Genomic DNA, 12819 nt, shown 5'->3' with positions numbered 1-12819 from the left:
GCAAACCACGCGACAATGAGTCGCAAATCACACAATTTAATAATAGGCTGCGCACACGTAGAGACTTTTTGTTGCCGACACGGCACACGATAGGAAACCTAATCGTTGTGTTCAGTTGAATACTTTGTTAAGGCAACAAGCCCGCCGACATCCCGACGCGGTTTGGTGTCGGCGGGTATATCAAAAGTCGGCGAGTCGAGAGATTTGATGTGTAGACTGCATTGTTACTGACACGGCACACGGTAGCGGTGGTAGCGGCTATCAGCAATGTGCAGCGTATGCAATTAAGAAATAATTACTGACATTGCTTGTTTCAAAAGATTGATGTTTTTCAGAGAGCGAGATGTGTTTCAGAAAACATCAATCTTTTAAACAGCGATCTTCAATTCTCCTGCCAAGCATGGGGATTATGGCAAAACCCTCCACTATAGTAGAGGAAGCTCATAGTCCAGCAGTGGACTGTAAAGGGCTGTTGATGATGATTGCTTGCTTCGTTGATTGACGACTTTACCCTATTTCCAGTCACCGACGCCGCACACTTTTTAATCGAAGACGAGCTTATGTCCGATGAAAGCAACTGGACATAAAAGTGTCTACGTTTGCGCAGCCCCTAAAGAGAAAACGTTGGGTGTTTATTCCTAGGAATTGTAATAAAATTGAGTGAAGTCTAGCAGTAAAGTATGAATCGTATTGCGAGTCAACCTAGAAAGGATTTTTATAAGATAGGCTTTGCGTAGCAAAATATTTTTCTAGCAAATGATATTTATTATTCCAGGAGTTTTCTTTACATAAAAAAGTGTTTTTAATTATTTTACAGGCATAACGTAGGCAGTGAGGTGAACATCGTTGTTACAAATCAAATACTTTAATTTAGTATTTGATTCTTTGAATGCAGTTCTCTTTCTTTTCAAAAACAAAGGAATGTTTTCTTTGAGTAAGATGTTCTAACTATAGATAGTACGAGTATTAAGAATACTTTTCCCTCTAGGTGGCATTACAAAATTCCACCCTGTATAACCTAGTCGAAAGTCAGACTAACAAAAATATTTCATACTGAATATTTGACCCAAACAGCTGGACCAAAAAATTAATATAAAACAAAACACGAACGACCGTCCCCAATATTGAATACAATATGTAAAAGTTCCCTCCAACTAGCCAACTTAAAAGGTTTCCAGTAAAAACTACAATAACCAACCACTAGCTGTAAAAACTGGGAACAATATCCATTATAAGTTGAACGAAGTTTACTCATTGATGAGATTTCTTCAGCGGGAGTTTTGTTTGGTTTTACACCGATAATATTGTTGAGGGTTGTTGTTTTTCAGTTTCACCTGTTTTAAGTGTATCTTTTTCTTTACTTTCAATTACAGAAATTTATAGATGAGGTAAGGAGCTAGTAACTTCATCATCATCATCAGCCTCTAGTAGACTTACTGCTGGAGTATCTATCTGCTATGGACAAAATGAGGAAGATTTGGGGCAACAGAAACATCACCAAGGCCACGAAAACCAGGCTCGTTTATTGCCTAATATTCCCCATTTTCCTCTATGCGTCGGAAACATGGACTCTTCGTGAAACCGAAAGGAAGAAGATTGACGCATTGGAGATGTGGTGCTGGAGACGGATGCTGGGAATATCGTGGACCGAGTTTCGTACCAATGACTCCATATTAAAAGAACTCGGCATCAGACAGCGCCTATCAACCACGGTTCAGTCACGCATTTTAACCTTCTTTGGCCATGTATCTCGGCGCAGTAATGACTCCATAGAGCGTCTCGTAGTGCAGGGAAAAGTTGAGGGCACCAGACCACGTGGCAGATCACCAATGAGATGGACGGACCAGATCAAGGCCGCAACTAAGTGCTAGGTTAGCGAAAGTACCCGGAAAGCTGCAGTCCGCGAGGAATGGCACCGTATTACGAGGAACATCACTCTGAATCGTGATTCAAAATGATGACCACGACCACTCTGACAAGAGTGTACCGACTGAGAAGAAGAGATCTTCCGTAGATCAACATAATGACTCTAGCTAGGTAATTTGCATTCAGTGGCTTCCCACATCACTACGTAGGTCATCGGTTCATTGTGTAGAAGGCCTTTCCACAATAGATTTTCGAGTCTTGGCCCACTTTTGGCTTGGTCTACGGCCCAAGTAGCTGGATTGAATATTTCAATATTTTTTCTTCTAGTAACTGGGCCCACCTTCAATGTATTTTAATAAATTAAACACCAAATCAACAAAAATCTACTCTAGAATCTTAGAGTGGGCCCAATTGCTAGAAGGGAAAATATGTATTTAAATATCCAATCCAATGACTTGGCTCATGGACCAAGCTAAAAGTGGGTCAAGTCATTGGAAGACTCGGATTTCCCAAACTGTAGTTGCCTTTAGAGAACCTATGTCCTCCCCAAGGGCTATGTCTAACTAAAACACTAACTGTTATGGAATACCTAATTGCCTATTAAGCACCACAATCCCCTGACCTGAACCTGCCATTAGGTACCAGCTGTTGGTGTCCAAAGTTCGTTAAGCTGTCGATCAATCATATAAATCTGCATTAGTTCACTTGGACGTATCGGTTGCTCAGCTAACTAATTATTGGGAATATATTAACCTTCCTTTCCTTTGGGTAAGGGCTTGCATGAGTGTAAAAGATATATGTAATCATTATTCAATTAATTTACATTTCCAGTTGCTTCTGGATATAGGTTTTGGCTTATTTTCAGGCGCCCAAGTTTTTACATTATATTCAAGGTCTGCAGGCGCCCAAAGTCTTTACATTATACTCAGTATTACCAAGTACTTATTATTATTCTGTGGTATTACTCAGTCAGAGCATGTTTAAATTGTACATGTACCTAATCTAATCATTTACTTTTAAACGGGAGCAAAATATATTTCCCATTCAGATATTATGATCATAACATGTAAGTTCAAACTTTAACGTGTCTGTTCCTACTTTGGCAAAGTATTCAAAGAAATAAGGACGCTCGAGAAGAAGTGCACTGTAAATGCTAAAGTTTTAAAAACTTCATCGACGTTTGAATAAGTATGGAGAAAAAGTTTATAAGATCTTTATTTATTCACTTTAGAACTTGTAAGTGCATTTGTGCCGCAAGAGCGCTTTATGGTAAACGGAGCACACTCGACGATATTAAACTATACTTATTCGGTTTGTATGTGCCAACATAAAATTGTGAACTTTGTCAGTTTATAATATCACGCGTGAGATTGTAAACAATGAGAGAGGGTTAGATTGTAATCTAACTACGTCAGATTAGAATCTGAGGGAATTTGATTAATTAACTGTAAGGGCAAACATAGAGGTTGAAGAATTAGTGACTACATTGATGATTACTTCATCAACCTGTTCATTGTTTTCTGGCTTTGTTTTGTGGTCTGATTGTTTTCGATTATAATAATATTTTATTACATGTTCGGCAACACACAAAGAGCATCCAAATTTTCACTCGCTCAGCTACCAAAAAAGAATTGCAGCTATTAACTAAAAATATCAAATTTGCATCTGTAGAGGCAGATAACACAAAATATGCAAAATTTAAATATCGTTTCGAATGTTAATATTAATTAAGTTTCGGAGTTCGAAAGTGATTGGATTTGTTTTTGACAAAACTGGTAAAAAAATTGCTTTAGCCTGCAAATTTGTATTCGGCTGGATCTAGTTAATACTTTTAACTCTTACTTACTAGATGTCTAAATCATGCTTAGTTTAGGAACTAAATCTAATACGTATAGAAAATGGCACATCCACTTACCACAAAATGACAGATTTAGAATTACATTTAGTTAGACATGGAATACAGAATCGATTATTACATAAGTACTATGTCATTACTCATTACTCATTACTAAGAATGGAAGGGTTACTTGAAATTCTATTTCCATACAATACAGTCCCAATTTGCCAAAGCACAACTGTTAGCGACGTCGACCAAGGAAATACGCTAACTTATTAATTAGAATCGATTAGCAACATTAACAGTCAGAAAATGTTGTAAAATAAATAATCAATTAGAGTCGATTAGGTATAAATAACATTCCATCTCTTTCTCACATTATCTCTCATCTCGCTTGCACATCAAATACTCTTCCACACACTTCTGGAATATTCGAGAGAAAAAGAAACGGGACGGCAACATCGGACCTCTCGCTTCGAACATTCCAGAACTATGGTCCAGAACATGAGAGATAGAGACAGGAATATCGGGAGAGAAAGGGATGGATATAGCCCGGGGCCCTATAAATACGGAGCGAGGCGCTCCGGGAGACAAGTTTGAGTTTATTTAATGTGATGTATTGTTGTGTTCAGTTCAGAGAACAAGTGCTCCAAGCAACAAGTGATCTGAAGAAGCAAGAACTGAGAAAAGGAAGCGAATAATAAACGCGAGAAGTCTCAGCAAGTGAAATAGTGGTTTTATTCCTGCAAGTAGCACCTACTACGCCTGACATAGTAAGGGCAAGCTCTCAACGGCAGTCATCATCGTCCGGTCAGCGCTCTCGAACACACACAAACGCATACAGTCCACTGCAGTCCACCACATTTTCCTGGTCCTTCGAGCCGGATCACCACAAGCAACTCTCAGAAGATCAACATGAAGATCAAGGGGGTCCATTGTAGAAATAAACTCAACATCGAAGCGAGAACTATCGACAACTTGAAGCTGACGAAGCAAGGTGTCGAAGAAGGAATGCTTCAAAACTGGAAACACCTGAAGAAAATTAAGAAGAAGCTGGTCTACGACAAAGAAGTACCTAGACTTCTGATTGGGCAAGACAATTGGAGGCTGATAGTCACACGGAGACTACGCAGAGGGAAGGCCTCCGAACCAGTTGCCTCTTTGACCAGCCTTGGATGGGTTCTGCATGGATGCAACACTGGAAGAAGTGATCCAGTGAAGTTAGTGCACCACAGCAGATTAGTGGAAGATGGAACGGAAGCCTTGGTTCACCAACACTTCGAGAAAGAGGACATCGGAGTGGAACCACGTCGGCCATTCAACGACGCCGACAAACGGGCTCGCAGTGTCCTGAAGAAGACCAGCAGAGGGCATCAGACGCACAAGCATCCCATCAAGAAGAAGTTGGATGATCATCCCACTTGGATGTCTCAACATGGGAGGCGCCTAGGAGAGAAGGGTCCGCACGGTGAAGACGACACTAATGGCCGTCCTGAAAGAAAGGACATCACCGGAAGAAGTCCTGCACACGCTCCTCCTCGAAGCGGAACATATTGTGAATTCGCGTCCACTTACCTGTATCAGCGCGGATCCCAACGACGAAGAAAGACTCACGCCGAACCACTTCCCGAACGGAAGATCCTGCGGAGCGATGACGCCGGGCGTGTTCAAGAACCGCGACTTCATCGGGAAGGCGAACTGGAGGACAGCGCAGCGCTTGACGGACCACTTCTGGCGAAGATGGCTAAAAGAGTACCTGCCAACTTAGATGCCGAAGTAGATAACCGGACGGGAAACAGAAGAACCTCGAGTCAGCGACGTCGTTTTTATAGTCGACGTATCGCTTCCAAGGAACACTTGGCCACGAGGGGAAGTGCAGAGGGTATACCCCGGTCCGGACAGAAGAGAACGAGTCCTCGACGTGCAAACACCCGGAGGAGTGCTACGGCGACCGACGCGACGAGTGGTAGTCCTGGTTCCTGCCAAGACGTCGCATCCGGAAGAGGGAGTGCTTCGCACTGCGGGGGAGATTGTTAGCGACGTCGACCAAGGAAATACGCTAACTTATTAATTAGAATCGATTAGCAACATTAACAGTCAGAAAATGTTGTAAAATAATCAATTAGAGTCGATTAGGTATAAATAACATTCCATCTCTTTCTCACATTATCTCTCATCTCGCTTGCACATCAAATACTCTTCCACACACTTCTGGAATATTCGAGAGAAAAAGAAACGGGACGGCAACATCGGACCTCTCGCTTCGAACATTCCAGAACTATGGTCCAGAACATGAGAGATAGAGACAGGAATATCGGGAGAGAAAGGGATGGATATAGCCCGGGGCCCTATAAATACGGAGCGAGGCGCTCCGGGAGACAAGTTTGAGTTTATTTAATGTGATGTATTGTTGTGTTCAGTTCAGAGAACAAGTGCTCCAAGCAACAAGTGATCTGAAGAAGCAAGAACTGAGAAAAGGAAGCGAATAATAAACGCGAGAAGTCTCAGCAAGTGAAATAGTGGTTTTATTCCTGCAAGTAGCACCTACTACGCCTGACATAGTAAGGGCAAGCTCTCAACGGCAGTCATCATCGTCCGGTCAGCGCTCTCGAACACACACAAACGCATACAGTCCACTGCAGTCCACCACATTTTCCTGGTCCTTCGAGCCGGATCACCACATTTTCCTGGTCCTTCGAGCCGGATCACCACAACAACTGTCTACTAAATGACACAAGAGACTCAAGTTACCCAGGCACATGTCCTGGAAAGCAATCACTCACACTCAATTGCGAATCTGTGACAATATCGCTCCATATGTCACCCTATATTGACAATATTGCGCAATATACAGCGCCATAATGTATTTAACATTCAAGTCTCCTTGTCCCTTGTCACCTCTCGGTGCGCTTGTATTTCAAAAATCTAATTACATTAACTTAAAAGCGTAGTACCTACCTACACTAGAAAATTTTTCGACTGGTTCATCCAGTGTCTAAGTAGCGTCGTGGGTTCGAGACCCGTCTTAGACAATTCAATTTTTCAAGTTATTTACAATTCTAAATCTTACATACAAAATTATCTACTTTTAGGTGGGAACCCACACTTCTTCATACATAACAAACATATAAATGTAGGCTCCTCTGTAGTGGTAGGCATAGGTGTAGTTGTCGTTGGTTTGGGCTTCGTAGTCGGCTTGGAATGGCAGAAGATGTAGTGACCAGCGTGGTAAGGTTGGGGACTGTAGTCCTCATAGGGGGGAGGTGGGTCGTCTTCGATGTAGATCAGGGATGATGCATCTGTGAAACAAAACATAATTATTTTGTGTTGATACACCTAGTGAAGTAATATTTGGATGCTATTTTTAAAAACTGGATATGACCATATCCTGATAGTTATAGACCCTATTGAAAAACAAATAAATATTCTTGTTCTTATACTAGAAAATTCCTACCACTCGGTTGACTGACGATTTGAATGCAGGCAGCACAAGATCAGTCGAGGCTTTTATCCCAGTAGATGTCTTGTAATTGAAACGAACAATATAAGTGTGTCATTTAGTACCAAATAAATATTTTTTCTTTCTTTCTTTCAATAATGAAGTTCTTTCAAAGGAAACTTAGCAGCAATAAAATTTTCAGGCAGTTTAGGTTAGGTATACCTAAACTTCTCTCAAGGAGCACCGCAATGCAACAACAAAATGTCACATGAATGGTAATATACGTAAAATAGCGAATAATTATACTTATAGCCTAAGTAATCTAACATAATAACAAAACATTAAAAATAATTTCGATTTGCACGTGCCACTAAACAGACAGTAGAGATATTTTTGCATTTTATTAGTTCAGATTTTAAAGCGTAACTAATTTTGGAATATTTTTCTTCGCCAAACAAATAAAAGTTTAGAGCAGAGAGTGGGAGAATTCTTGCGAACAATCAACTTCAACAAACTTCAAATATTTAAACACTGCTTTGTAACCATTTATTTGTAAGTTAGTTTGGTCCTTGCGTTTCATTTCTGGAGTTATTTTTTAAGATCTTTAGCACATCACCAATTAAGCTAAATAACTAATTACTGTTACAATTGAGTGCTTAAGTTTCATAATTTTGAACCACCAATTAAAATTACTATTTAAAAAAAAACAATAATACCAACTGTGTAAACTGAAAAATTGTGAAGTTAAATTTTTTAAACTCAATAAATGAACGGAAGAGATACACAAGTTTAATAAAATTGATGTTTTTTTCTGAATTCTAATTATCATGCTTGAAGAAGTAAACAAAATCAGTCGGTGACTTGTATAATTCATCATCGTCATCATTTATTTTCAGCCATAAGACGTACACTGCCGAACATGGCCTCCCTAAATGATTTCAACAATGACAATAAATCTTGTATTGGAGGCGTATTATAGATATATGACTCAGACTGCTAATACACTATTACGACCATTTTCTTGGTCATCCCTGTGGTCATCCGTCTTAACCTATAACTCTAATAAATATTATCTAAACACAAAACTTATAAGACAAGTAAATAACCTACCCTCGTCACGCCGCCGCGGCGAGCAGTACAACGGACAGATTTTGAAACAAAACAATATGGGCTCGTGTTTTTCTGGAACAAGATTTATTAATAAAACAAAAGACAATATGTGTTGTGTTATTATTGGTAATTGGACGCACTAACGAGCATATATCATAGGATGGATTCCTGGGATATTAAGAAATCGTATTTAGAGTAGGTAGGTAAGCTGTAAATGTATTGACATAACATATAGAACAAGTAAAGTAACATAGTGCTGAAAAGAAGTAGCGCAAAAAGCTTCGCTAATGTCAAAAATTTTACAATAGATAATTGGTGTGATAGGCAGTATTTTATTTCAAAACTAGCTGACCCAGCGAACTTAAACTTACGAACTTACTTGGTACAGCCAAGTTAAGTAGAACAAAAATACCTGTTTGTATTATTATTATAAAGAGCTGTGGTTTTCTGAATAAAGAAAAATAAAACAAAAATAAAATAAACTTCGTACCGCCTATGTTCATCAGAAATAATGTAGGATTCTAGTCGTAAAATAATTTTTCAATTCGGTCTAGTAATTTCGGAGCTTATTCGCTAATCTCTACTCTGTATATTTCAACTACGAGTATAGTATAAATAACGGGTGTAAAAAAACCTATCACGAAGCCGAAGGCTACTTATTCTCCACATCATGAGGATCATTTTTTTCTTTGGGACCATACCTGGGAAACTTGTGGTTTAGGAGATATTGAAAGTCAAAGTCAGAATATTTTTTTCAAGATTTTTACAATATCAATTTCAATTCGTTATTTAGAAACTTTTTTTCTAAGAAACCTTATTAAAATTTTGAGTATTTTTGTCACAATTAGGCTTTTGTCTTTACAATAAGAAATGTATAGCAGCGCGCGCACACACGCTCAGGCGCTGCCCCCACGCCCCGCAACCCGCGCTCGCCCGTGAGTCATTCAACTCTACTGTGAGTTCAATGACTACGACTGGACCTGGACTGAGCTTAATCCAAATCTACCCAATTTGTAAAAATGAAATGAGTACTTAAATTAGTCACTTACACCTTATCACCTTACCACTTTAGTTTTTGTTCTAAAAACTAATAAATTACCCTTTAATTAATAAAAACCCTTTACATGAATTTGTTTCTTTCCGCAAAATAAAAAATCTTACAGAACCTTGGTTATTAAACATTTTTAACTAAACCATACTTTTACGCATAACCATCATTCTATCACACGAAATCTTTTTTTTTATCCATTTGCCGTCATTTTGATTGGGGGTTGCCCTCAAAGATGAGAATGGAGCATCATTCTTGGAGGAGTAAGAATCTTCTAATCTTGCACACATGCCCCATGAACATCTTCCATATCTTACTGTTCCAGTAACTCCCCAATTGTATCGTAATTAAGGAAAAAAAATATCTAGCCAATGCAATGTAGTATGTAGTTGGGCCCGCAGTGATACAATTGTGACTTTATACTTCTGTGACACTTTTTCTTGAGAATTAACCAAAAATACAAACAAATTTATTCACTATTACGTAAAACAGTTCATAATTAACTATAAATCACAATAATAACATAGCAATGGCATAATTTTAATGTAATTAGAATCACTCACACGCAGCGATACCCTAAACAACAGCAACGGCAAAATGAACCCGTTTTAATTTGAATTTCGCGGCGCTTGCTGGCTATCTTACTCACACCAATAGATAGAGCATATCCGTCACAATTGTGCGGCTGTGGGCCCGATCACTTACGTCTTAAAATACCGCCAAAATTTATCTTTAAACTAACGTCACAATTGTGTTCGGCTGGGCTGAAAGGGTTAAATGAATGAATGAATGTAACTTTATTACATGAAATAACGATCAAAATGTATTGATATTCTTATTGTTTTATTAATAACGATTGCGTACATCTACAATTCATTCAAATTTGAGTATTTTGGAGCATAATTTAATTAGGTATTATTAAGTAACTAAGAGCATTAATTAGGTATTATTAAGTATGCTAGGACGGATCTTTAGTTAACAAAGATTAAACAAAGTATTTTTCCCGTCGCATTAACATTGTCATTCGTTGATAGACTTGCATGTACTAAACTAACGAAATTAAAGTTTTGTTATGTTAAAAATTACGTAAAGTAGTTGAAAATTAAGAATAATAACAAAGCGCTACCGATTCATGACGTCATTTGATAGACGTATTGCTTGACTGTGATTGGTCAGTCTCGCCGCGCGGGGCAGCGCCTTTGTTGCTAGGCCGCTCGCGCCTCGCGTTGCTTGCTAGGCGCTAGCGCGGCCAGTTCGGTTTCTTCGGTCGTCAAGTGCGCTTGCGACTTTGATTATTTTCTCGTGCGGATAGTTAGTGTGTGAACGTGTAATAGTGAGTGTGGTAATAGTGAATGAGTGTTAGAAAGATGCCTAACCATACGTACAGTGCTCGTGAGTACGTAAACATGGTTTACTGTTATGGGAGGGCACGTGGAAACGCATCTGAAGCCCTGCGGGCTGTAGGTATCGGGCTGAACATCCTACAGCGCACCACCGTACTGATGCACGTATTTTTGTTCTGGTTGTACAACGTCTGTTGGACAATCAGCCGATTGTGCCTCCGTCCGCCTCGTCAAGGCGTGTATTGTGTCGTATTTGAGGAACTTAAATACCGGTCTGTACGTGAAGGAATACTGGAGCGCGTACATCAAAACACGCTTTACCGGGCACGCGTTTGCTTGCACGTGGAAGGCCGTCAGTTCGAGCCACAACTTGTCCGGTTGGAGCGGCCGATTCCAGACGACGTCGAAGGGGATTAGTCGGTAAGTACTTAGTTCTAAACCTGAACAAATGCTAAAGGAATGTGTTTTTTAAATGTAGGAAGTGAATAATCTGGTAATTTTGTGTACAAAATACTTCTGCGGTCGCGGTAGGTAGTGGCGGGAAAGCGCGTACGCTCCAATACACTCACACACACATAGGCACGGTCATTGCGTTGCGTGGCGCGCTGTACATTGCGGGCTGCGGAATATTGTATTTTTTTTAATCATAAAAATAAAAAATATTTCCCACCAATAATATTTTGTAATATTACTTGGTTGGGTGTACAGAATGCGTAGTTTCAGTCTTCGTGATAGGTTTCTATTTAATAACTTACCAGCGAATAGAAAAAACGCCTGCAAGAACTCCAAGTTCAACATAATCAGTAAAATAGAACTTCGCATTTTCAACACAAATAATTTTCAAAAACTTCTTATCTGTCTTAAAAGTTGAGAACTCTCCATTTCACACTCGAGCCTTTCACTCCGGTGCAAAGACAAGTTTCCACGAAAACCTTCGGCGAACTTTATACATAGAGTTACATGGCTGGCTGGTTACGTGTGGGGATGGCATCTAGTTGATAGCAATAGTGATTGATAGAAAGAGCAGTAATAAATTGTTATGAATGTTTAAAACTATTACCAATTGGGCATCCCAAACTAATCAGAAATTACTATGGCGAATAAAAACTATATTATTACTAGCTTTCCGCCCGCGGCTTCGCCCGCGTGGAATTTTGTCTGTCACAGAAAAACAATATCGCGCGCGTATTTACTCACCGTTTAGACCTACCCTGGACTACGACAAACAGTTTAAAACCAAAATCAACTCAATCGGCCCAGCCGTTCTCGAGTTATATAGCCTGACCAGGAACATAAAAACCCTGGCATAGAGGCGCGTCAATTGCATTTGATAGTGCAACACTGAGTACAGTCGTACCTGTGTTAAATTAATAGGCTAACTTTATGTATCAGGATTCAGGATTACGGGCTAATTTGATATTTTCATAAATTAACGAAAAAATATTATTATAGGTAACCTGGTTTAAATAAATTAAATGAAACCATCAATCGAGCTAGTAGGATTTATTTTATTATTCATCAATAATCAAATTCAGAACTTGAATATTCAACTGCAATGTCTGCTCATGAACGCTTCAAACTCGGTACTTCTTTCCCAATTCCATAAAATTCAACACTTAGAAAGTGACAAAAAACTTTAAAATAGGTATTTGAAACAAACCACAGCTAATTTTCATAGTGGACTGTACTATACGATAAACATGTCAGTCAATTTGACAACCTTTGTCGGAAACATTATTCAATGAAAATATTGTCCGAACCCGTAGTATTTCTTTTCTTTCACGACTATAAAAAGATTTTAGCAATTTAATTCACAAAATCAATTGCGCACATTTAAAATAAAGTTTGTTTACACTTTGACAGCAATAGACTGACATGCAAGGTGACATGTCAATGAAGTTTTCAGTTACTGTTGCCATTAAAAGAAATTAGTACCATTAGTTTTCCGCAACATGGCGAGGGTTTTTATGTTCCTGGTCAGGCTATAATCAGACTAACGAACATCAATTCATTTTTATTTATATAGATAGATAGATGATAGCTAGCGGCCGCCCGCGACTTCGTACGCGTGGATCCCGTTTTACCCCCTTCATCTATCTTAAGCGGTTTAGATTTTTTTCATACAAATGTTTTTTCCCGCTAACTCCCGTTCCCGTAGGAATTTTGCAATATCCTG

General features: G+C 39.1%; 1 protein-coding gene across 1 annotated transcript; it reads right to left on the bottom strand.

Annotated features, from left to right (window-relative positions):
• Positions 1 to 5869: 5869 nt before the first annotated feature.
• On the bottom strand, positions 5870 to 11539 carry LOC114352732 (uncharacterized). The gene is made up of 4 exons (XM_028304432.1): positions 11399 to 11539; positions 8253 to 8324; positions 6829 to 7002; positions 5870 to 6072 (listed from the first exon to the last, which is right to left on the bottom strand). Exons 1-4 carry the CDS (start codon positions 11463 to 11465, stop codon positions 5870 to 5872), a joined length of 516 nt encoding a protein of 171 aa, XP_028160233.1. The 5' UTR covers positions 11466 to 11539.
• Positions 11540 to 12819: the final 1280 nt, after the last annotated feature.

Source organism: Ostrinia furnacalis, unplaced genomic scaffold (genome assembly GCF_004193835.3).
Source record: "Ostrinia furnacalis isolate ACB-3 unplaced genomic scaffold, ASM419383v2 OfSCF1434, whole genome shotgun sequence".
Taxonomy (NCBI): Eukaryota; Metazoa; Arthropoda; class Insecta; order Lepidoptera; family Crambidae; genus Ostrinia; species Ostrinia furnacalis.
This window is presented reverse-complemented; position numbering and strand designations above follow the sequence as displayed.